This window comes from Sturnira hondurensis, unplaced genomic scaffold, assembly GCF_014824575.4.
Source record: "Sturnira hondurensis isolate 20B ecotype Veracruz unplaced genomic scaffold, ASM1482457v3 Scaffold0025376, whole genome shotgun sequence".
Taxonomy (NCBI): Eukaryota; Metazoa; Chordata; class Mammalia; order Chiroptera; family Phyllostomidae; genus Sturnira; species Sturnira hondurensis.
The window spans coordinates 93,435-117,014 of record NW_028098007.1 but is presented as its reverse complement, the minus strand read 5'-3'; the positions used below and the strand labels follow the sequence as shown (position 1 = coordinate 117,014).

Sequence of the window (23,580 nt, the reverse complement as noted above, 5' to 3'; positions counted from 1 at the left end):
GTAGAATTTATTACCTTCTTCATCCTAAAAAGTTATTGTCTTTCATCAGCCCTACAAGTTCCCACTTATTATTAATTAAATAATAATTTCCTCAAATTGTCTCTTCTGTGAGGTCTCCCTCTTCCTATTGTAGAATTCTGATCAAGTATAAGTTAGACCGTTTCACTAATATCTCCCTGGAATTCCAGAGATCTTACAGCCCAGGTTGAAGGGAACTGAGAGAGTGATCATCAGCCATGAAGGTGGGAGTCAGGATGGGCCACTCTTCCCTGTGCTACTGGAGACAGAGCACACTGGTGGAGGGTTCTCCCATTCCAAATAACACTGCCAGGGCTTCATGGCTGAGAGAGCTGTTTTTGTTCCTTAGTGCTGGCCTGTCAATCTAGTCAACAATCCCTCCCCAATAACAAACTGGAACCTCTCCTGCTTCTGGGCACTGTGGGTTGCTGGGTACTTGATGAGCTGGTAGCAGTGGGTCAGCCAGGAGCCAGGACTCTGAGCTCTACTCCCAGCTCTGCCCAAGTCCCTCTGGGTCATCTCAGCCTGAGAAAGTGGTTTTCAGCCAGGGCCCCTGAACCACTGGGAGTGGGATCTTCTGGCAATTTCCACTCAAACAGCCAAGTAGAAGTAACATTACTTTCTTTATACCTCCTTGAATATTTCAGTCACTGGCAGCATTTTCCAACTTCCCAGTCTCTGAGAATGCCCTTTGCTGCTCTCTGTGATCATTAGCTTCCTGCTACTGTGACCATCTCAGGAAATCTCCAGGAGCTGGCTGGGGTCACAAAATCACTTCTGGTTGAGTTTAGGTCAGATGGGCCCCTCCTGGAGCCAGGAAGACACCATAACTATCCTCAGAAGCTCAAGGGAACACCTGCTGCTGCCATCACCACTGCTGTTTCTGAACCTGTCAGGGCATCGAGTCCCACCTGAGGCTGCTCTTGCACCGTTCCAGCCCTGCCACAGAGCTAGTGTACACGTCATCCCCGCCAAGGTGACACTTTAAATTTAGCTTTGAAATTATGATAACTAGGTTCAAACAAGCTGAAAATATAGAAAACAATAGAACAGAACCGATGTACCTGCTTCCCAGGTTTTGTTTAATGGATGTGAATATTTTGCCATAATTGTTTCAGATGGTTTTTTTCTCTTTTAGAAGCAATTAAATGTTAGATACAGCTAAAATCCTACCCTGGTCATCTTTTTTCCTTTCTTCTCTCCAAAACAGCCTAACCTGTTGAAATGAGCATGCTTCCTTACAGTTTTTATAGTTTCTAGAAATATGGCATGTTTGTAATAGCTAGCATTGCTTTTTGTGTTTTAGCAATCTTGAAATGTCACAGATGATAACTGCAGAGTTACAGATCCGTGTGGAGAAATGAAATACTCAGATGGTCCTGTGATTATTGACTGTCCACGTGGAAAGGGGAAAACTCAGTCTCCACCTTATATCATGCACCAAATGTCAAATGTATCAAAGACCTGCCCTCTCCTAACTGTTTGTTCCAGGGACCTGATCCCGACCTCACAGCTGAAGGCCCTCAGGACACCACTGAGTCAGAAGTCTGGCTTGCCTTCCTGGGTAGTGCCTGAATGGAACCAGGTTGTTTTCTGGGCCTCCTGATCCCCCCCTCCCATGCCCTACCCACATTCCACAGCCAGATCCTCCTTTCTCCACCTGTACTTACCTAGGCTTAGGTACAATAGGTGCTAGGGGCAGCTGGGATTATGCTGAAGCAATTGTATTCAGTGAGACAGGTTATCTGGAAGACAAAGAAACCCCAGAATCCAAGCTAGAGGTTATCTCACCTATTCTTCTCTTATTGATCATTGCTCATCCAAAAACAGCTATGTGAATATTTAGTTTAATTGTACTGAACACCCCATGTGGAAGCTGGGTGCTTTATACATGTTACCTTCTTTAATCTTCCAAAAAACCTTATGAAGTAGATACTAATATAACCTGTGTTGCACAGGTTAGCAGCAGAGACTTAGAGTTTAAGAAACTTGTCCTGGGTTAAGTGTGTATCTCAGGACAGTTATGTCCACTTACCATTTTCTAGGCTAGCTCTAGTCTCTTTCCAGGTGAATCCTCAGTGGTTTTTGACAGGAGCTGTGGCTCCTTCATCAGGTGGGAACTCCCTCAGGCTCACCCAATACACTCCATGATTCCATCATGCTGAGTCCACACTAACAAATAAATTCACCATAAACTATGGAAGTCTACTGATAGACTTACTCTGACCTGCATGACTTGCATTTTTTTTACTGACTTTTTTTTTAGAGAGAGAAAGAGGAAGAGGGGGAGAGAGAGAGAGCAAATCAAAATCAGAGAGAGAGCACCTCTGATTTCTTTTCCATTCATTCATGCATTCATTGATTGTTTCTTGTATGTGCCCTGCCTGAGTATCAAAACCCGGACGTTGGTGTGCTGGGATGGCCCTTTAACCACCTGCAGTACTGAGCCAGGGCCTTGCATGACTTGCACATTAAGTGGAGCATAGAAATGCACAGAAACACAAACATATGATTTCAGAACTCTTTTGGGTTTCTGTTTATTGTACTGCCACCTTGCTTTCTCTGCCTCTGGGAGAACTGGGTAGGGTTGTTTCCCCAGCAGAGCAGTTGGAGGCCATGTTGGCATTGTACCACTCTCTGAGTCAGCCCCTGCAATCTGAGTTCAGAGTTCAGCGTTCCAGGTCCGCCTGTTTTCTGGTTTGCCCCCTGCCATCTCCATGCCAGGTCCAGCGTTTGCTCTGCTCTGCCCTGATGGGAGGCTGATTGCTGCATGCTGACTCCCCCAGGCTCTCTTGCTATCTCCCTCATGCTTGGGTTTGGACGATAGAAGACACCACTAAGAGCTTGAAGGGTGGGAGGGGAATGGGGCTGCGACATTTCTTCTCTGCTCCTTCCCTCTCCAGAATCATTTCTCTGGCAATATTTGCTCCTACCAGACTTCAGGAATGCTGTCTTCTCCTCTTTTTCCTTTAGCTAAGTGATGTCAATGGGTTTTCTGCTGTGGCCAGTCTCTGGAAGCCACGCCATACCTTGTTTGATTCCTTAATTCTGTTATCTCTCTAGAAAGAGCTTTGCATTCATGTCTTTTCACGTGAAACATCTGCAGTGAATTGTTTCCTGTGGGATCCTGACTGTCACAACCCAGGACAGGAGGGAGAAATAGCAGACTCTCTCCAAACAAGGCTAGGGCCTGGGAAAACCTTCTTTAACAGACTTTGGACTGGGCAATTGAGGGCTACACCTGCCTCACTGTGAGGCTTTGGAGAATTCCCTGACCTTCTCTGGGCCCAAGTGGCTTGTCCATCAATCCCAGAAGGACTGAATTTGATGATCCTCCTCAACACCCTGAAAGTAGTGCTGTACATTCTTTAGTGTCAAGTTTGCACTATGGTCTTGGGGTGAAGTTGGCCATTTTCTGACCCAGGATGTCCCTTCTGGAGCCAGAACCTAGTCCCTGACAGTGCCTCTCAAAAGAAGACTCAAGCATCATATGCCTGGCATTTGTGGAAGCCTCCCAGTGGCCCATATGGAAAGGGAATATAGAAAGTTCAGGCAAAGCTGAGCCTGAGGTTCATAACCTGGAACATGCTATAGAGTGAGTATCTAGGAGTGCTTTGTTTGGGTTAAATGAGGCTTCAGCGTGTAGAAGCCTCCTGAAACAACGAGGTGCTTATATGAAAAGGCAGTTGTTATGCCAGTGATTTTACCAAGGAACTAAGGCAACGATATTCCTCATGTGGTTTCTTTGAAGCCTGCTACGTGGTTTCTCTCCAGCTGTTTTGAGACTAGTCAGCCAGGCTGTTTCTGCTCTTTTCTGTGACTTTGGGTCTGCTTTCTCTTCCTTATGAAGCGCCACCCTCTGGACTGCTGCTGCTGGTTTGGCTGGGGGCAGGATCAGGCAAGGTGCCAGCATGTAGAGTATAAGTGAACCACAAAGGAGCAGGTGGAGCCTGGGTGGCTGCAACTCCAACCATGGGGCCTGTATTGCTCTTCCTGAGCCTCTCCTGCTTGTGCCTGTGGGCGTCTGGACTGATCTTGGTCTTAGGCTTCCTGAAGCTCATTCGCCTGCTGATGCGGAGGCAGTTTCTCATCAGGGCTATGGACAGCTTCCCAGGGCCCCCTACCCACTGGCTCTTTGGGCATGCCCTTGAGGTACGTGGGCAGTGATATGAAGAGGGAGGGGTAGAGAAAGAAAATGGCCTCTTTTTCTTCAGAGAATCCATCCCAGGATCCTGGGGGCCAAGGCAGGAGACCCTTATTAGGGTAGGGAAATGATATCCTGGGAGCCATGGTTTCCATTCAGCTTTACCACCTAATCTCCCCCTCGATCCATCTTCTGTGCTTGCCTGGCAGGGGGCAATTTAAAGTTGGAGCACAAGCAGGCCACAGACTCTATCCCATCATTTTGAGGTCCAAGATTCAGACAAAGTTTCTGCTAAGGGCTTGGTGATAACATCGGGGCAAAAATTCTGGACAGTCTGATAAAACTAGGCAATCTTGTTTGATGCTTAATGAATATCCTCTTTGTTCTGTGCAATGTAAAGATTTCAATTTTAAGGCAGATAATTATGAAGTGAAGGCCAAGATGAGTACTGTCACCCAAAGAACACCTAGGACATCTAAGCTGTTAGTGTCACTAATGGTGGGGTTCTCCTTGCCATGGCTAAGGGCTCGCCTAGGAATTTTGACATCTTGTTGGGTTCATATCCTCATTTGCTCTGCCCAGTTACTTCAGGGTGGGGAGACCACCTTAACATCCATTGTCAGGAACAACTCTTAGCTCCCCATGTTCGGGACTTAGACCAGAGGTTTCTGCACACAGGGAAAGGAACACCTGCACTGGAACCGACCAGGAGAGTAGATTCCTTGTCCCAAAGCCCCTGGAGATCCTACTTAGCATATTGCAAGTAGAAGCCTGAAGTAAAAACCTTCTATGACAGCATTGTTCTTCAGCCAGGTTTAAGAGCCCAGGTGTAGCTGCCAGAGATTAGGGCTCAGAGAGAGGGATAATTACTTCTACCTCCTGAGTACCTTGCCTGATTCACAGTCTGAGGAATTGCTTCTCCTCCATGATTGATGTTGGAAACGAACTTGATTTTCAGATGAGGATTGCCCAGGCTTATTCTTGCCCCCACATAATCTCCTTCCTCAGGAAGTCCAGATAACCTTGGAGTCACCCAGGAAAGGAAAGGATGCACCAGAAAGGTGAATCAGACCCAGGCTCTGCTCTCAAGAAGCTTTCTGTGTAGAGGGGAAAGCTGAGACCAGGGCCTTCCCTGCTCCAGACTGGGTTGGGTGCCTAACCAGGAGTTTGCATCAGCCTCTTGTTCTTGTCTGCATCAGCACTGGTCTCATTGGGATGTCATTTTCTGCTTATTTGTTCGTCTTTCCCAATACTGACATAGAGATCTGGTCTGATTCATCCCTGTACCCTCAGGGTCTAGACAAAGCCTGGCACAGAGTAGGCATCACTGAATGAACAAACAGTGGATGGTGAAGGGCAGGGAAGGCTATTGGTAGGGCAGAGAGAGTGATGGAAAAGACAAGTGGAAGAACCAGGAGGGCTTTGGGATAATCTTTGCTAAGTACAAAAGGAGGTCATGGAAAGGAGATAGGGCCCTAATGATGGTATGAGAGGCATTTGGAAGACCTTCAATCCCTATTCTCCCACAACCCCTCCACTTTCTCTTGCCTCCAGTGAAGCTGGGTTTTCTAGGATGAGCACCTTGCTCCCCTACCTTCACATCAGGGTTTGCTCTTTTTTACCCCCAAATTCCACCTTCCCACTCTCCTTCCACCCGCTGTGATGCACTTTGAGAGTATGTGGAAAGTCTAGAACATGGCTTAGCTCTGGCTATTATGTCCAGCACAAGTATATGAAGGTTCTTGGCATCCAGGAAGGGCATTGAGGGGTTGATAATCTCTGGCATTACCAAGATTACCTGGGGAACTGTGGCAGGCTCAACAGCTCTGCACTCTCCTAGGGCTTGGCACCTCTGCTCTGGTTGGATCTATGCTGCAGCTTGAGATATAGGAAGGAGAGAGGAGGGACTATTTTTCTTGAGGTGTACATGTGAAAACTGAGGCTCAGAAAGGGCAAGGAATTTGTTTGTGTTCATGTTGTAGCTCAGGAATTGAGTTGAGGGTAGACTCAGAACTCCTGCCTTTTCATTCAGGATAAAATTAGGCCATAAAAAGTGACTGCAGCCCTGGCTCAGTTGGGTGGAGCATAGGACCACACACCAAAAAGTACTGCAGGTTTGATTCTTGTTTAGGGCACATACCTAGGTTGCAAGTTCAATCCTCAGTGAGGGCATGTATGGGAGGCAGCACACTGATGATTTTCTCTCACATCAATGTTCCTCTCTCTCTAAGAATCAGTAAACATTTCCTTGGGTGAGGATAAAAAAAGCGATTCCTAGTCCAAGTGATAATGGCAGTAGGAAAGGGGGAGAAGGACTTGTGGTGGATAGAAGGGCCTGGGGCAAGGAGGAACTGTCCATGAGAATTAACTTCTCCCTTCTTGGTCTCAGGTGCAGCCTAAAGGTTCAGAAGCATCTAACTGTCATTTTTCTTAATTCTCAGAATGTGTTTCCTTGAGGCTGGTTTATGTCCTGCCCTGTTCTTCTAGGGTTCTGCCCATTCCACTAAGGGGGGGAGTGGGGGTGGGAGGACTTTGCACAGAATGGGAGCTCAGTTACATTATTGGCCTGAGGTTTGGGGCCCTGGAATAGATGCACAACTCTGACTTGTGTGTTGGGTTTTGGAGAGGGAATGCCAGTTGCCTGCCCAGGACAGACCATCCCTTGAAACTGCTTGGAGACTTCCTGACCTCGGCCCAGTGGAGAAGGGCATGAAAGTGGCATCTGGCCATGTTTTCAGGGCAAAAGCCCTGGCAATCAAAGAACTGAGGGCACAGGTCTTATTTTGAAACCTGCTCATACCAGGGGGAGGATGGTCCCCACAGCAGACCATTAGACCTGTGATTCCAGGGGTGGGGTGCTGTGTGATTGGGCCACACTGCACTTTTGTACCAGGGCACAGATGTGCAGAGGGATCAGGGTGCCTGTGGGCAGACCAAAGGGCTGGTGACCAGTTGTGTAACTTAGAAGACCTGGCCAGGCAGCCATGTGAGCCCCAAGACAGAGGACACCCCGGGGCATGGAATGGGGCTGCAGTTCCAGCAGGGAGGTCAGGTGCTTGCAGTTCCCTTCACTCCTACCAGGATCTTGGGGCAATCAAGGGCATGTAGGAGAAAGCTGGGCACAGGGAGGCAAGGGCTGGATCAAGCTGTGGACATGGTCAGCATGAGGTCAGGGCCTCCTGTCCTGGGTGGGAATGACACAGAGGGGCAGACTCATGACTGAGGAGGAAGGGAGTGGGCTGAGATGAACCAGGCCAGTCCTGGGCTCTTTCTACCCTTGAGATTCTGTGAGTCTGACTTCTCTGTGACTTAAGCCTGTCCCTGCCCCTGTCCAATCGGGCTTCCTGGACTTGGGAGGGATGAAGAGGAGACCAGCAGTCATGGTGATTAGATATTAAGTTGGCAAGGAAAATCTAGTAGGTCAGATAAAAAAAAAAGAGACACTCAGGATGAAGGGGGCGTTTCTAGGAACACCAACCAGCAGGGAGGAAGAGAAGGGGTCAAGGACAGCAGAAGTTTTCTCTTACTGGTAGATGGAGACAGTGTTTATCACTTTGTGTAGTGATAAACTTTTTGACATTGTGTGCACCAGGGCAGTAAAACACTTATAACAACCCTACCTCAGCCCTTGGGTTAAACTCAGGATGGCAATTCCAAGGTAATGAATGAGAAGATCAATGGGGAGATTTCACTGGACTGTGCAGAGGGTCTGGGAGGAGAAGAGCCCCAGAGAAGGCAAAAGATGGGTGGCTGGAGACCAAAGTAGGCAGGTCCCATGTCCAGGGTCCTTGGGGAAAGTGTCTTGGGTCAGACATTATCAGACGCTCATTGTCCTTTGAGGTTAGTTCCTGGAACAAGTGGATTTGTTGCGTGGGTGAGGATCATGCAAGGGAACTTTACTTGAAGGAAAAGCAGGGCCAGCACTTGCACAGACCTCAGCATGATTTGCGTATCCTAGGATTGTGCAGCGCACAATTTATGCACCTGAACATAGAAACCCTGACAAACTTCACTGTGCAGTAGGGAACCTGGGAACACTCACCAGAGAGAGCAGTACTAACCTACAAGCAATAAGCAAATCAGTTCTCATCTGAACCTCAGTTTTCTCATCTGTAAAATGAGAGCAATTATCCATTCTGCATGAGGCAGTATGTCAATTTAGTTACATATTACCTGATATATAGGAGATACTGAATACGTATCTGTTCCCTTCCATTTCCTATGTCAAGAGATAGAATGCAGCCCTGACTGGTGAGGCTGAGCTGGTTGGGTGTCATCCCACAAAAAAAAAAAAAACGGTTGACTGTTCCATTCCCAGGCAGGGCACGTTCCTGGGTTGGGCTGGGCTCCTGCTGAGCTGCATATGATAGGGGACAAACTGATGTTTCTCCCTCACATCAATGTGTCTCTTTTTCTATTTCTCCCTCCTTTCCCCTCTCTCTAACTTAAATAAATCTAATATTTTAAAAAACAGAGAATGTAGAAATAAGCAGCAAATGTGGATTGGCCAGAGCCAGCATTTAGAGTCAGCTGGGAAAAACAAATAAACATCTGCAATGCTATTTGAGCAAGACTTTGGGCTGCTTCCTCATGAGACTCACTATCCCTGACCAGTGTCCACATTAGGCAGATGCTTTGTGTGCTCTCTCTGCTCCGTTCTTGTCTTCGTCTTTTTCATTTCCTCTACTCAGTGCATTTGTTCCACACACACTTTATCAAGTACATGGTGTTTCTTAGGCCCTGTGCCAAGCTCCACAGTGACCTGGACATGCCACAGGTGTGATCTGTGCCCTTGGAACTCACAGCTCAGAGGGGAGTCAGGGGTCCTGGGTGTGAATCCCACTTTTGTTGCTAACTAACCATGTGACAGAGCTTCTCTCCCTCATCTATGAAGTGGGAATTATGATAGTGTCTGTCTTGTAGGATTTTCTGTGGATTAAATGAAAGAATTTGTATATCAGGATTAGTGCAGTGTTCGACAACTTTAAACACTCAATGAATGCCAACATGAACATTTTTAATATTTCTAGTCACGCAGGCAAGGAATTATAACAGCAAGCAGAGCATAGGTAAGGTAGTAACAGTGCTGGAGAGGCCCGGAGGAGGCAGATTTCACTCAGTCGAGGATACAGAGGTTCCTGGAACAGGGCATTCAGGTTGGATGTCGAGAAATGGGCAGTACTCAGCTAGAGGGTATATGTGGAGCAAGGAATGGTATCAGCAAAGAAGCAAAGACACAGACATGATGCCACACCCCAGGAGACCATCTTAGTTTTAGACATTCATACACACAAGGCTGCCATAGACACAGTTAGCATCAGACATCTCCAAGGATGTGGGCAGGTTGCCAGCAAGGTATTCCTAAGGTATTCCTCACAACATCCACATCAGCCATCCACCATTCAACTGATCCTAAGGGACTAACCAGGGGCAGGGAAATGAGATCCACATTAGGGGGATATGTGTCCACCTTGTCTTAGAATCCCCAAGCCCTGCAAACACTCACTGACTATCCCAGGGTTCCTGCAAGAGCCATGCACTTACTCTCAAGAAAATCTAAAGCCTGTGTTTCCATCAAGTGTTTATTGCTCACTCATGGTTCTTTCTAGTCCAGATGTTATTTACCAAACAAAGATCATTTTTGTTATAGCCACGTTGCCTACTAACAGTTGACATCCTACAGGTATCAAGTGTCCAATAAAACAAAGTTAGAGAGTATAAGCCAAGGTCAGCCTCCATGTGACAGGGGACAAATTTTGGTTACTCTTTTATGCATAGGTGGAAGTATCTTAGGGCATGTTCAGCACACGTTCTTCAGTGTAGCTGGGTGCATTTGGGAGAAGGATGTGTCTGGAGATGCACAGAGGAAGCTTGGAGGAAGAATTGGGGGAGAGGTAGGCTTGAAGAGGTGGAATCTAATTGTTGAGGGCTCGGCTTGTGAGTGGGATTCTTCTAGGTCACAGGACCTAGAAGAATCCCACTCTAGGTCCCACTCTAGGTCCCACTCTAGGTCCTTCCATGAACACTTTATCCCTTAAGGGCCTTGAATGCCACCTGACAAACCTAATAAGACACACACCCTGCATGACTTCCCTAATGCTGAAGCAATTCTATCAGCAAAGTGTTATCACCCCCACTTTCCAGATGAGGAGAGTAAGACTCAGAGAGCCTAAAGAACTTGCCCAAATTCATGCATCTAAACAACAGGGGAAATGTATATTCAAACAAGGTCTTCGAGCTCTGAAGTTTACGGGCCATGGAGTAAACGTTCCTGGTCCCCATCCCACTTCCCTTACAACCCATGTGATCCTTGGAAAGGAACATCAGATCTCTGTGATTTAGGCTCCTCTTCCCTCAAATGGGGCTTCATAGAGTTGTTATAACCATTGGATGAGGCCAAGATGTATGGTGCTGAGAAGAAGGCCTGGCACACAGCAAGCACTTAAGAAGCATTAGGTGTTCTTCCTCCCAAATGATGAAGCTCAGACTTCATTCTGAGTCACTGAAGGGTCCGGAAGACCCTGTCAAAATACAGAAAAATGGATACATACACAATGGTATATCTATATAATGGAATGGTATGTAATTGTTAAAAAATATTGACAGTTAAATGCACTAGTTTCCAAAGTAAGACAAGATATGTTAATTTTTTAAAAGGCAGGTTTGGGAAGGTATTTATAGTGTACAGTATTTTTACATGAACACCTCTGGGTGCATAGATGTGGTTAGAAAAACACTCAGAGGGCACACACCACCCTTGCAATGATCTCTCCCACCTCAACTCAGGCCACTGTCTCACTGTGAGGCAGCTGCTGGAAGACCCAATAGTTTTTCCCACCCCAGAGCCTCTGTACTTGCTGTTGCCTCAACTTGGAACTTACTTCTCTTTCTCTTTACATGGCCAGCCTCTCATCACACTTCAGGTTTCACCTTAAATGTCATCTCCAACAAGAAGCCATGTGGATCACTGTTATCTAACAGTGATCTAACAGGTTCCCCTGTTAGTCTTTTGTAGCACAGTGCTTATTTCCTTCTGAAAATTTACTATGGTCTCAATGATTTTACTTAACTGTTTACGTGTCTTGTCAGTCTTCCATGTAGAATAAAAGGGCAGAACCATGTCTGTCTCATTCTCTTGAGACACCTAGACAATGCCTTGCAGGTAGTAGATCCTCAATAAAAATGTGTCAAATGACTTAACAGGATGCAATCATGGTGGTTTCCCTTTTGAACAACAAGCTGGGATTATCTTTCTAATGAAGAGTTTAATGCTGACAAGAAATCTCTTGTTGGCTAGAGTGTAGATAGAGGGTTAGTGGCAGGAACCAGAAGGCAGCAGGTTGGCCATTGTGAGGTTGTTGAGCCAACCCAGGTGCAATAGGAAAGTGGTTTGGATTGAAATCAGTGGCTCTGTCGCTCTAGAGGGGACTGAACCAAAGATGGATAGGACTGGGTGATAGGCTGGGAAAGGGGTGTAGGAGGAGGGATGGATACTCCCTGGGCCTTCCTGTGCAGGCTGAAGGACTCATTGTGGCTGGTAATGCTGGGTTCCTGACTGACTAGCCCTTCTGTCACCATTACAGATCCAGCAGACGGGGAGCCTGGACAAGATAGTGTCCTGGGCCCACGAGTTCCCATACGCCCACCCACCCTGGTTTGGGCAGTTCCTTGGCTTCCTGAACATCTATGAGCCTGAATATGCCAAAGCTGTGTGCAGTCGAGGGGGTGAGCATTCTCGGGAGAGGGCAGGACTTATTAAGAGCAAAGGGATCATGCCACCATATGGGGAGGAGTCTTGGCCTGCAACCTACAGATGTAGGCAACTGAGATTCACATCCTATTTATCAATTAGTCTTTTTTTGGAAATCCCCCAGTCCTGGCTGAATCCAGTCATCCCTGTCTCCTACAGACCCTAAGGCCTCAGATGTGTATGACTTTATCATCCCTTGGATTGGTGAGTGGTCACCCTCCGTGACCCTGGACTGGGTGATAGGATCCTTCCCTGTCCTGTCCCCACTCAGTCAGTTATTCAGGGAAGTGGGGCCCTGGCACCTGATCCTTCTGGGTGTGTCTCCCACCCAGGACAGGTAGGGCAAGGGTCTGGGAAATGTATGAGTGTGAGGAACAGCTTTTTGGAGAAATGGGTTCTAGAGTCTATCCTTGCAGACATTGCATGTGATGCTGCCCAGAGCAAGGGCTTGAGGAAAGCCTTTGGGTCATGGACCCAAGTCTGGTATCACCAGAGCCTGTGTGGCTGGAAGGTAGAGCTAGTTTGGGGTGTGAGGTTGGGTGGGAAGAACCAGGGTAAGGTTGGGTGAGACAGGCCTGCTTAGCTCTGGACTGCCAGAGATGGAGCAGAGCTTTGTGTACTGACAAGCCCTCCCTCTCCCATCCTTTCCCCAGGGAAGGGCCTGTTGGTCCTTCAGGGGCCCAAGTGGTTCCAGCACCGCAAACTGCTCATGCCTGGTTTCCATTATGACATGCTGAAACCCTACCTGACAGTGTTTGCCGAATCCACAAATGCCATGCTCGTGAGCTCCCTGTCCCAAGATCTTGGAGGCGGTGGCTGCCAACCAGCCCCTCTGAGCACAGCTTTCCCTGGGGGAGTACAATGAGGGGAACCACTGAGGCCCTGAGGTCCTTCCCTCTTGTAGCAGTGCAAGGCCCCTGACACCACATGCCTGCTGGGACCTGACTAGGTGTGGAGTCCAAGTGGCCAGGCATCCCTGGCCCTTTTCTGCTCCAGGAGACCCAGGCATTTTCCACAGACCAATGGGCCCCTGTGGGACCCAATAGGGTTCGTACTGGAGCAGATTTGAGGGATGCCTATGTTTGGGAATATGAGGAAGGCCATTCATGTCTAAAAAGTGTCTCCTCACTATCTACAACAACTGCCTAAAACAATGCCATTGGCAATTCCTCCTTTAAAAGGGATGCCAGGGGTCAAAGTCAGACTCCTCATCTCAGGCCCAGATAATCTCCAGAGGTTATTCGGGGTTTCCTTGCCCTTGTAGAGCACTCGGCTGTCACATTACTGTAGGCCTGACTTACACACACACTGTGTTGGGAAGCTCACTACCTCTTGGCCCATCAATTCCTTTATATACAGGCAGCCCTGACAGGGAGGAAGTATCTGTGTGTGCTGTGGAAGGCCTGCCTCCTGGTCCTGCCCTCTGAGCCTGAAGCCCTGCCTGCCCCACCCCACAGTCCAGTAGGACAGAGGGCAGGCCAGGGACTGGGTGCCTGGGACAGGCTGCCTTGTGGCCCCACCACATTACTCACCCTCTCTGGGCTGCAGGAAAAGTGGCAGGAAAAGGCTCATGAGAATAAGAGCTTTGACATCTTTGGTGATGTGGGCCACATGGCGCTGGACACACTCATGAAGTGCACCTTTGGCAAAGGACACAGCAGCCTGAGCCACAGGTCAGAGGGCACTTGGGGCTGATGGTAGTTCCAATCCAGGCCACCTCGAGGGGAGACATGGCAGGATTCCTGGGCCCTTCTCTGTGAGGAGACAGGGTCTTGCCCTAGGGAATCCCTGCTGGGGGGAGCGGGACTTGTCCAAGGTGGGGAGACAGATCCTGGCTTAATGGCAGGGAGAGGAGAGGAGAAGAGAAAGTGCTGACTTGGGGCTGGATTCCTGGTATGAAGCAGTGAGGGGCTGTTCTGTGGGTGAGGGTCTAAGCACCCCTCCCCCTCCATCTCTGTGCAGGGACAGTAACTACTATGAGGCAGTCAAGGATCTCACTCTGCTGACGCAGCAGCGCATCGACTCCTTCCAGTACCACAATGACTTCATCTACAGACTTACTGCACATGGCCGTCGCTTCCTACGGGCCTGCCAGGTGGCCCATGAGCACACAGGTGGGCCTTCCCCACACACCCACCCACAGGAAGTCAGGGCTCTAATGTCACTTTGGGCCACTCTGGGCCACTGCCACTGTAGAACTTCTGTTTCCCTGTGGGCAGAGGATGGGTCCCTGGCCTAGACCAAGTCATCCAGGAACGGAAGGCAGCCCTACAAGACAAGAAGGAACAGGAGAAGATCCAGAACCGGAGGCACCTGGATTTCCTGGACATTCTCCTGGGGGCTCGGGTGAGTGCACAGTTCCCACCCCTTCCTGTGAATGGGTTCAACTGGGGTGTTCAGGCCACCCTCAGGGGCAGGGATCACTGAACAGCAGCAGAGTGGTTAAGCATTTCTTTTTCATTATCCAGCAAATATGGCCTGTTCTTTGTCCAGGACACATCAGCAAAAGCTCATAGGTGGGATGGTGCAGAGTGTGGTTGGCTGTGGCTGTGGGGAGAGGTATAGTAGCAGGAATCCTGGTAACAAGCCAGAGGGCCCACGGACCAATTCCAGATGTCTAAGACTCTGAAGAGTGTCAGTGCCCTAAATTTTAGAATCACGGACTTTGTTCATTCATCCATTTATTCATTCATTTACTCACACAGTCCATTGACTCACAGAGCCCTTTCCTGGGTTAGTTCCTGTGGTAGGGATGCAGAAGAGGAGAAAGACCTGGCACTGCCCTCCAGATGCTTACAGTCTAGTGGACAGGACAGGAGGTGGATGCTCACAAAATGTCTCCCTGTGTCTGGTGGTATTCTGTGTGCTAAACGAGCAGAATCAAGAGTCCATGCTGGGAAATGTCACAGGTCTCTTGGCCAGAGGATCAGGGATGAGTTGCTAAAGTAGGTGGCATGCAAGCTGAGTTTGCGAGAGCAGATAGGAATCTGGGAGAAGGTCCTAACCTCCAATCTGAAACAGAGCTTTCTCTACCTCCCTTGGACCTTCATTTTACAATTGCTGTTTTGAGCACTTCTTGGTCCCTACCACAAAAGCCTTGACTTGCTCCATTATGCCTACCCTAAATCAGGATGAAAGTGGGATCAAGCTGTCTGAAAGAGACCTCCGGGCTGAGGTGGACACTTTCATGTTTGAAGGACATGATACCACCACCAGTGGCATCTCCTGGTTCCTCTACTGCATGGCCCTGTACCCGGAGCACCAGCAACGTTGCTGGGAGGAAATCTATCAGATCCTTGAGGACAGGGACACCTTCCACTGGTGAGTGAGGCTGCAGATAGCCCAGGCTGTCTTGCTCAGCTCTTGGGAAAGGCTGTGCCCATGTTGTCTGGTGTCATCCCTGATGACACAGGACCATCTTAGAAACAGGTGAGAACAGCAACCACTGTCCTGTTACCTCCAGTGTAAGAGGATGCACTTCTGAGCCCATTCTCCCACAATAGAGGCTTTTCAGGTGTCAGTAATGTAGAGAAGGTCACAAACAGATGGCTGATTTCTTGTGTTGACTCTGATGGTAGAACCTGACCACTTTCTGGCCTCCTGGACAGAGCAGGGAATGCTGGGAGTCAAAGAGGTAGAAACTGAGGATGAACAAAGTTGGCAAAGCCAAAGAAGCTAACCTGCCTTCAGGTGGCCACGTGCAGCCTCCAATCCCACTGGTGAAGGAGGAAAAGCTGTTTTCCAAACTCCATCACTCAGAAAGTTTGAATTTTCCTGTCATTTGGTTCACATTTCACTTGTTACCACAACACCACTGATGGTGACCTTTCTTTGCAGCAGGCTCTCTGGGAACCTTCCACAGCTCTGCCCTCACACCTCTGTCTCCCCGCCTTCTCCCCTCTCATCAGTACCTGGGCTAGGCACCCAGTAGGGGTGCAGAAAATGCTCAGTTTGAGGGAGAAAGTTTGGATGCATTTGAGGGAGATCCACATAGTTCCAGGGTCTAATATTTGGAGGATGAAGTCTCTGTAACTTATTTTTAAGGAATGGATGTTGGAAATCTTCCACGGTGTCCAGCCAGGTGGTAGGTACTTTCAGGTGTGTGGGTGGGAGAGGAGGAGGAGGAGGAGCCAAATTGCTATCCTTGGGAGTCTGTAGAGAGATTAAGTCACATAACTGAAAAGTGAGAGAAATCTAAAGAATGAGTGACAACATGTTGTGGGCTGACAAATCAGAAGAGGTGGGGCTAAAGTTGGCTTTCTATGGGGGGGTGAACTCAGGTGAAGGGAGAGAGCCAGGAATTCTAAGGTGGGTAACTACGTGAACAGGCCTGGAGGGAGGGAGTTGAATTACTGGGTTGGTCAGAATGTTTGTTTGTTTGTTTTCTGTAAAATGGCTCTAGTAACACTTAATTTTCTTTAAATTTGTTTGAAACAATTTTGTTAGATTGTATTGTGATAACTGTCATATCAGCATGCAGTATAAAAACATCAAAATTGATGAATTTTTGTGTAGCCATTTCAATATTAAAGATGGAAGAAAACATGCAACAGTGTTTGGTATAGTATGCTTTGTTATTTCAAGAAAGGTAAAAATGCAACTGGAATGCAAAAAATATTGCGCAGTGCACAGAGAAGGTGCTGTGACTGATCAACATGTCAAAAGTGGTTTGAGAAGTTTCATGCTGAAGATTTCTCACTGGACAATGCTCCATGGTCAGGCAGACCAGTTGAAGTTGATAGCAACCATATCGAGAAATTAATTGAGAACAATCGACATTATGCCTCGTGGGAGATAGCCAACATACTCAAAATAGCCAAAGCAATAAAGTTATTGGTGAAAATGAAAAATGTGTCTTCTATTCTATGGAAAAAGCTAAAAGGGCTTTTTGACCAACCCAATATTTATTTTATTTTCACTTCATTCTATCTAGAACTTGAAGCAACTTAATGGATTGAATAAAACAACAAAGCACAAGTGGAAAAAAGAGGACCTAGGGGAAAAACCTAGGGGCTATGGAATAAGGTGTTGCCTAATAGTTTTAGTCGGACCTCACATTTGGGTGTGAGCTTCTGAGTGGCAAATGGGGACAGAGAAATTATATATATTTACCTGAGGTTGTCATTGCTCACTGTCATTACTGCTGAATGAAGTAATAAATGACTATTAGCCCCTGTTCCTTTCCATTCCAGCTCCACAGGGGAAACCTAGCAGAACCTACGGGACTGACTCATGTGGGGCTTCTCTGGGGCTCTCAGAGACACAGGACTCACCTTGTCTCTGATGGCTGGGTGCACTCACACTTCTAGGGTCCTGTGCTTTCCCTTCCTAGCAGTGAGGATGAGGGAAGGATGTTGAAAAGTGGAGTCAGAGTTTCTGGTCCGAGTGGCCACGCTAGTCCAGTCTGCCCTGAGCACTTGCTGCATTTGCGTTTCTGTGAGCCTTGGGTGTGTGATGGTGGTGAAGGGGAAGTGGGGGCTGGGGCCTGTCTTCCCGCAGTACCTGGTTGCTGCCCATCTTCAGAAAAGGCTGGCTGTGTTACTGGCAGGGATGATCTGGCCAAGATGACCTACTTGACCATGTGCATCAAGGAGAGCCTCCGCCTCTACCCGCCTGCGCCTCAGGTGTACCGTCAGCTCAGCAAGCCTGTCACGTTTGTGGATGGCTGCTCTCTACCTGCAGGTGGGAGAGGGTGCATTTGGGGTTGGAACCAGGGCCTTTGAGGATGTTTCTTTGACACTCTCTGTGCCTTTGGCTGAATCTTTGCACCTGTGGCAAAGAACTCATGCTTTGTGCTGGCCTGGGTCCCATCCTGGCTCCATAACATGGGTAAACCCCTCTATCACTAAGTTCTTTTTCCTCTTCTTTGAAATGAGGCTGAGGAAACACCTGCCTTACCAGGTTGCTTCCTGGAGTAAATCATCAGGGCTGTATCACCACGCAAGTTGTTCTCTGAACAACTTCAGGGGGCATCATTCACACAGACTATGATGCGTACAGTGCCAACCTGTACAACTCTACTTGGGAGCTTCATAAAGAAAGTTCAACTCCATATCTGGCACATGGTCCACATGCCATGACTGGTAGCTGTCACTATTGATAGCATAGTGCTATGACTAACTTGTTTTCAGAGTCAGTTTATTGAGAGCTGAAAGCGTGTAATGGTCCTTGTGTGTCCTGCTTTGTGTTGGGTGTGGGTTCAGTCCCTTTTTGTTCCATTCCACAAATGTCTGTGTCTGATGCTGTGCCCAGTGCTGACCTACAGGAAGTGGGCATGATGATAATCAAAAGCACTTGATGTGTTGAGGGTTGTCATGAACATTCTGTCACTAGCAGTGATGAGGTAGAGGCTGGTGTCTAGTTAGGCAGACACGACGGGATCCAGGCCCTGTGAGGAGGTGAGCCTGGCTGCCCAGGACCACCTGGTCATGTTCCCTCTGCTCTGCCCACAGGCAGCCTGGTCTGTCTGCACATCTATGCCCTCCATAGGAACAGTGCAGTGTGGCCTTACCCTGAGGTATCCCATTCCTGAGGCTGGAGGTCAGACGGGGAGGGAGGTGGCAGGGAGTCAGCCTTCCTCTGGACCTGGTGTGTATTTAAGCCTGGCCTGTCCCCTCAGGTCTTTGACCCCCTGCGCTTTTCCCCTGAGAATGTGGCAGGGCGCCACCCCTTTGCCTTCATACCCTTCTCTGCTGGGCCCAGGTAAGGAGAAGCCCCACATTTCCAGTCCCTCAGGCCTGAGGAGGTGGGGTGGAGGATGTCTTGGGGGAGACATTACTTTGGGGAACTCTGTGATGAGGGGGGCCAAGCTGGGTTGTGGTGATTCTAACACAGGGTAAGTTCCAAGGACTTTCTTCTTGCCTTTAGCATATTCATGTTGCTAGCAGGGGAGTGGGGTGGCTGAGTCATTGCAAGAGAGACCCCTAGGCAGAATCCTCAATGGGAATCTACTTAGCAGTAGTCTGGGAACCTACCTTATGATCTGTTTCTAAAGCCCAGGTCGATCAATCTATCAGGCAATCAGTCATGCAAAAATAGTTATGGATTTTTTGGCCACTGAGAGCACTGGATTTCACCACTTCAGACACCCCGTTCCTGATGCCTCTTTGTGTTGCTCACTGCAGGAACTGCATCGGGCAGCAGTTTGCCATGAACGAGATGAAGGTGGTCACGGCCCTCTGCTTGCTCCGCTTTGAGTTTGCCCTGGACCCCTTGCGGCCACCCATCAAGCTGCCACAGCTGGTCCTGCGCTCCCAGAATGGCATCTACCTTCACCTGAGGCCACTGTGCCCAGGCTCTGGGAAGTAGCTCTGCCAAAAGTAGGGCCCCAGACAGTCCAGGCTGTGGCCTTTCCCTGGGCCCTGACCCCTCCAGGCTGGGTTGTGGAGCAGCTGTGGCTCCCTGTCCTTGGGAGGCTTGTATTGTAGAAGGGGAGTTGGTATCCTAGACACCATCCTCAAGGATGGTGCCAGAAAGCAGGTGTGTCTATGAATGCTTACTGTGCATGTTTCCTGGAGCTGATCATTCACTCAGCAAACATGTGGTGAGAACCCACTTGATTCTAGTCTCTTCCTTTTCCTATTGTAATAGGCAATCTTTCTAAGTGTAGCAGGAACTTACATTCCAGTCTGGGTGATGGAGTGAACGCGCTGGAAGCTGTGCCCTGGAATTCCTGGCTATGACCAGCACTCGCCCAGTCCATGTGACAGAGGGTTGGCTTTGGGGCTTGGCCCTTCACTGAGTTGGGTGTCTGTCTTTAACTTCTCATATGTGTTAGGAAAATAGCATAAAGAATATTTGCCTAAAGCCAAAGTGTTCAGAACAATGAATTTCTAGAGCACACATCCAGGTAACCACTGTCAAGGTGAAGCAATGTGGAATACGAACTCAGAGGTATTATTTCTACCCCCCTGAGATGGGACTCTATGTCACTACTGCCATCGTCCATCTCTGTGTCAGAGTCACCCAGTGCCCTGGGTGCATGGGCTTTGGCTGGTGAAGGTGGCAGAATGACACTAGAGGTGAGCTTTAGGGAAGGGTGGTGCCTGAATCAGGCCTTGAGGCAGGGTGTGGCATGAGGTGCAAGAAGGAGTCTTGGGGTGAACTTCAGTTTAGGCCCACATGATGAATCAGGGTTTTTTTCTGGTTGCCTCCACATTATCTCTTTGACAGGTACATGTAGCAATAGGTTTGGTACCAACTGCTGCCTGCAGAACCCTCCCATCCACCATGGTTGGTGAATAAGTGGTCCCGGACACAATCTTGCTGTTCCCTTGGGAAAGGGGGTGGCAATTCTGTCTAGTGGGGAATGCTCTTAGCCCTTCTCCCAAATGGCTTTTATTGGGAATGGAATACAGCATACATGGCTAGCTCATAAATCAATGTCAAAAGGCTATAGCCATAAAAAATGCGTATTGTCCATAGGTAAAGATTGAAGGACCAGAGATGTGTCCTAGGTCAGGGTCTCTTAGTCATGCTGACAACAGAGGGTCTTTTAAGAATTAATTGATTGATTACTTAATGATTTTTATTTTAACTGTTCAAATATAGTTTTCTGCCTTCCCCCTGCCAGCCCACCACCCTCAGAGGGTCTTGAAAATGTGTTTCATAAGATAAGGAGTTTACTGCTCATGCCTTGAACTTAAACATCTGGTTTGAATCTACAGGGCCATACAAAACAGAATAAGCTTCAAAGGATACAATGTATTTATCAGGCCTGAACCCAGGGGACCTTCGGTGTCAGAGTCATGTCTTGTGTGCCACCTGCATTTTTACCTGGTGTTCCAGGGAGACTTACTAGCCCCTTTTGGGACTTTCTCTCACATGTGTGCATTCTTGGAAACCACACAGAGTGGTCCCCGACAAACGTCTAAGGCCATTTGTGAGCTTCAATCCGGGAATGAGACAGGTATGGAGGGAGGGCGCCTGACACCAGGGGAGGGGCAAGAGAGGAGAATTCAGGCCTGGGACATGGGGACATTGCTATGTTGCTCTGAGGAGGGACCACCTGCAGACATGTCCTTCTTCCTATTGATTCCACGGCCCTGGAAGCTTGGCCCTGAGCTCCTGCTCACTCCTGCAAAGCCCTGTTAAGACCTACAACTCACTGTGCACCTACGTCTGGGATTTGGACACCTTAGTCTGAGTGTTCACCATGCCACCAACATTCCCCTATGTTCTGGCCCTGGACAGACCTCTGTCTACACAACTGAAGAAAATGGTTCAACAGCTCATAGCTGGGAACTGAGTCCAGTGGTCATAACTAATTTTATTCCATGGGTGGTGCCCAAGTCTCCTCTTTGGACAGTCAGGAGGCCTGTGAGGCAGGATTGGAGGAGGCCATTATCCCTCTTGAATATTAAGGGAAGGAACCTGTCACGATGCTCATCAGGGAGGAGCCTGAGCGAGCTCCTGATTCTGGGCCCTTTTGACCAAGGCTCCATAGGTGGTGCTGACTCTGTCTGAGGGCTTGTGTTGGTGAGAAACAGAGCTGACAGCTCTGGAGCCTGAGGGAGAGGGGAGGCTCCACGTGGGAGGGAAGGACAGAGGCTGGGGACCTGAGAGCACCAGAGATGAGTCCACCTCATGCTTCCAGCTCTCTAGCACTCCCTGCTGTGTCCTGAGCTCTGGTGCGTGTGTGTGGTACAGTGTGGTGTTGCTACCCAAGCAGTGGGGTGGGTCCTTCTGCTCACTGCCTTTGAGGCAAAACTTTAAACACAGGGTTTGGTGGGAAAGAAAGGAATCTTTTATTTAACAATTAAGGAAGGCTATTTAAACATTTGTCATGGCAACTACTACATGAATTCAAGAACTGAAAATAACTCAAGATCAAGAATCTGTATGACTAAAGGAGGCATACTAACTTTGTTCTAAGACACACTAAGAAAAATCTTTCTATCACCCACTGCCAGCTCAGTTTTTCATTGTGCAAGGAGCCTCTTCTCCCACCCAAAAGCAAAATAAATGTAGGTGGGTTAGCTGGTGTCTTGTCCCTGTTTAGCTTCAGGCATCTTGTGCACTGTGTGCCTCCAGGTCTCCTACTCCTGGTGCACCTGTCCTCTTTCTGCCGCCACTGAAAGGGCTTGTACTGGCAACCCTTGCCAGGCACTGGTCAGCTCCCCACCCACCTCCCCCAGCACAGGACTGGTGTTGGGCCTGAGGCCTTTGATGAGGAAGGGTGGTGAGCTGGTGTGGGAGGCTGGGGGTCTGCCCCTGACAGTACTGTGCTGTGTTGTAGTGAGCTTTAAATGTTGAAACTGAGAGTCCAGGGTCCTGCTCCTAACAGGTGGAACCTCGGCCCCTCCCCTCCTACAGTCTCTAGAGTCTGGGGCTCAGGACTTCCTCCTTGTCCAAGTAGGAGGGGAGATCAAAGGAGGAGGCTGATTTCTGCATCCCACCCCTTTATAAAATGAATCTCCTGCAAACAGCTGCATGTAAGTCTCTAGTTGCCAGGGGAGTACAATGGTCTGTAACTCAGCCCCTCCTCTATTTCTGGGGATGGGGTCTTGGTTTCTTCATTTGCATCGTTAGAGTGTGCAAGGGCACATGCAGGAGGGGCTGCCCAGGAGTGTCTCTATGTAAGCATCAGGCATCTGTGCATGTGAGCCTGGACTCAGCCAGGTTGAGCTTTTACCCATTGCCTGAAGCCAGTGGGGAAACTCCCTGGCCCTTCTCACAGCCCTAGAGTGCTGTGGTTAGAGTACATCAATGTGGCTGACCACCCAGATTTCAAGGTTCCCATTGTCCCGTATTCCCTGATCATGTCCACTGAGCCCTTCTGCACCACCTGATGTCAGGGGACCTGCTAAACATACTACTCAGGATGCTCCCACCTATTTTTGCTCTATATCTGCCAAGCACTTTGTGCTCACCATGCCCTTCCTTAAAGCAGGGCTGAAGTAGCCCAGTGACCCAGGAGGCCAGGGGACTGGGGTGGGAGATCCTGGCTGCAGGTACCGGGTTGGGGAGAAGCCCTTTGGGGAGGCAGAGGCGGTGCTTCCACCACAGGCAGAGGGTGCCTGGAGAGGTCTGTGTATGCATCCAGGGCCCTAGGTGAGGAATGGCTGGGATTGGACAGGGGGAGGACCAGTGTTTGGAACCGGCAAGAGAACAGGGCTTGGCTGAAAGAGGCTGGTGGAGGAACACAAAGGAACAGAGCCCAGAGTCAGAGGACGACGACCCACTTGGTCACCAAATGTGGCAGGGTTGAAGAAGCCCCTCTGCCCTTAAGGTAGCTGACCAGAGATGCAGGGCCTGTCCTGCGGAGAAGGCATTGCCAGCTGTTTGTTGGCATCCTCTCTGATAGAGCACACATGTCTGCCCACCTGGGCTCCCCCAATCCTACTGGACAGCTGTCTCCTCTGTGGCCTCTGAGGTGATGGATCCTGGCACCTCAGAGCAGATATCATCTCCCTGCTTTGTCTTGTCTCACTTTCCCACCCCGTCTCCCTTGCTACTCTCCATCCAGCTCCTCCCAAGGCATATGACAGTGTGAACTGTATTCTGGGAAGGGAGAAAGAAGGAGAGGGTGTGATATTGACAAATGGGTGTATGGGAAACACAGAAGGGAACTGGGAACATGGACCGATGGCAGTCACTAGGGACCCATTAGGCAGAATGACAGCTCACAAGATGTCCATGGTATAATCCCTGTAAGATGTGACTATGT

General features: G+C 48.9%; 1 protein-coding gene across 1 annotated transcript; it reads left to right on the top strand.

Moving 5' to 3' along the window:
• The first annotated feature begins 3,947 nt into the window (after positions 1 to 3,947).
• CYP4B1 (cytochrome P450 family 4 subfamily B member 1) lies at positions 3,948 to 19,466 on the top strand. The gene is made up of 12 exons (XM_037039474.1): positions 3,948 to 4,170; positions 11,746 to 11,887; positions 12,072 to 12,116; positions 12,566 to 12,693; positions 13,461 to 13,585; positions 13,875 to 14,026; positions 14,152 to 14,258; positions 15,043 to 15,233; positions 17,461 to 17,594; positions 18,365 to 18,429; positions 18,532 to 18,614; positions 19,037 to 19,466. Exons 1-12 carry the CDS (start codon positions 3,991 to 3,993, stop codon positions 19,218 to 19,220), a joined length of 1,536 nt encoding a protein of 511 aa, XP_036895369.1. The 5' UTR covers positions 3,948 to 3,990; the 3' UTR covers positions 19,221 to 19,466.
• The last annotated feature ends 4,114 nt before the right edge of the window (positions 19,467 to 23,580 follow it).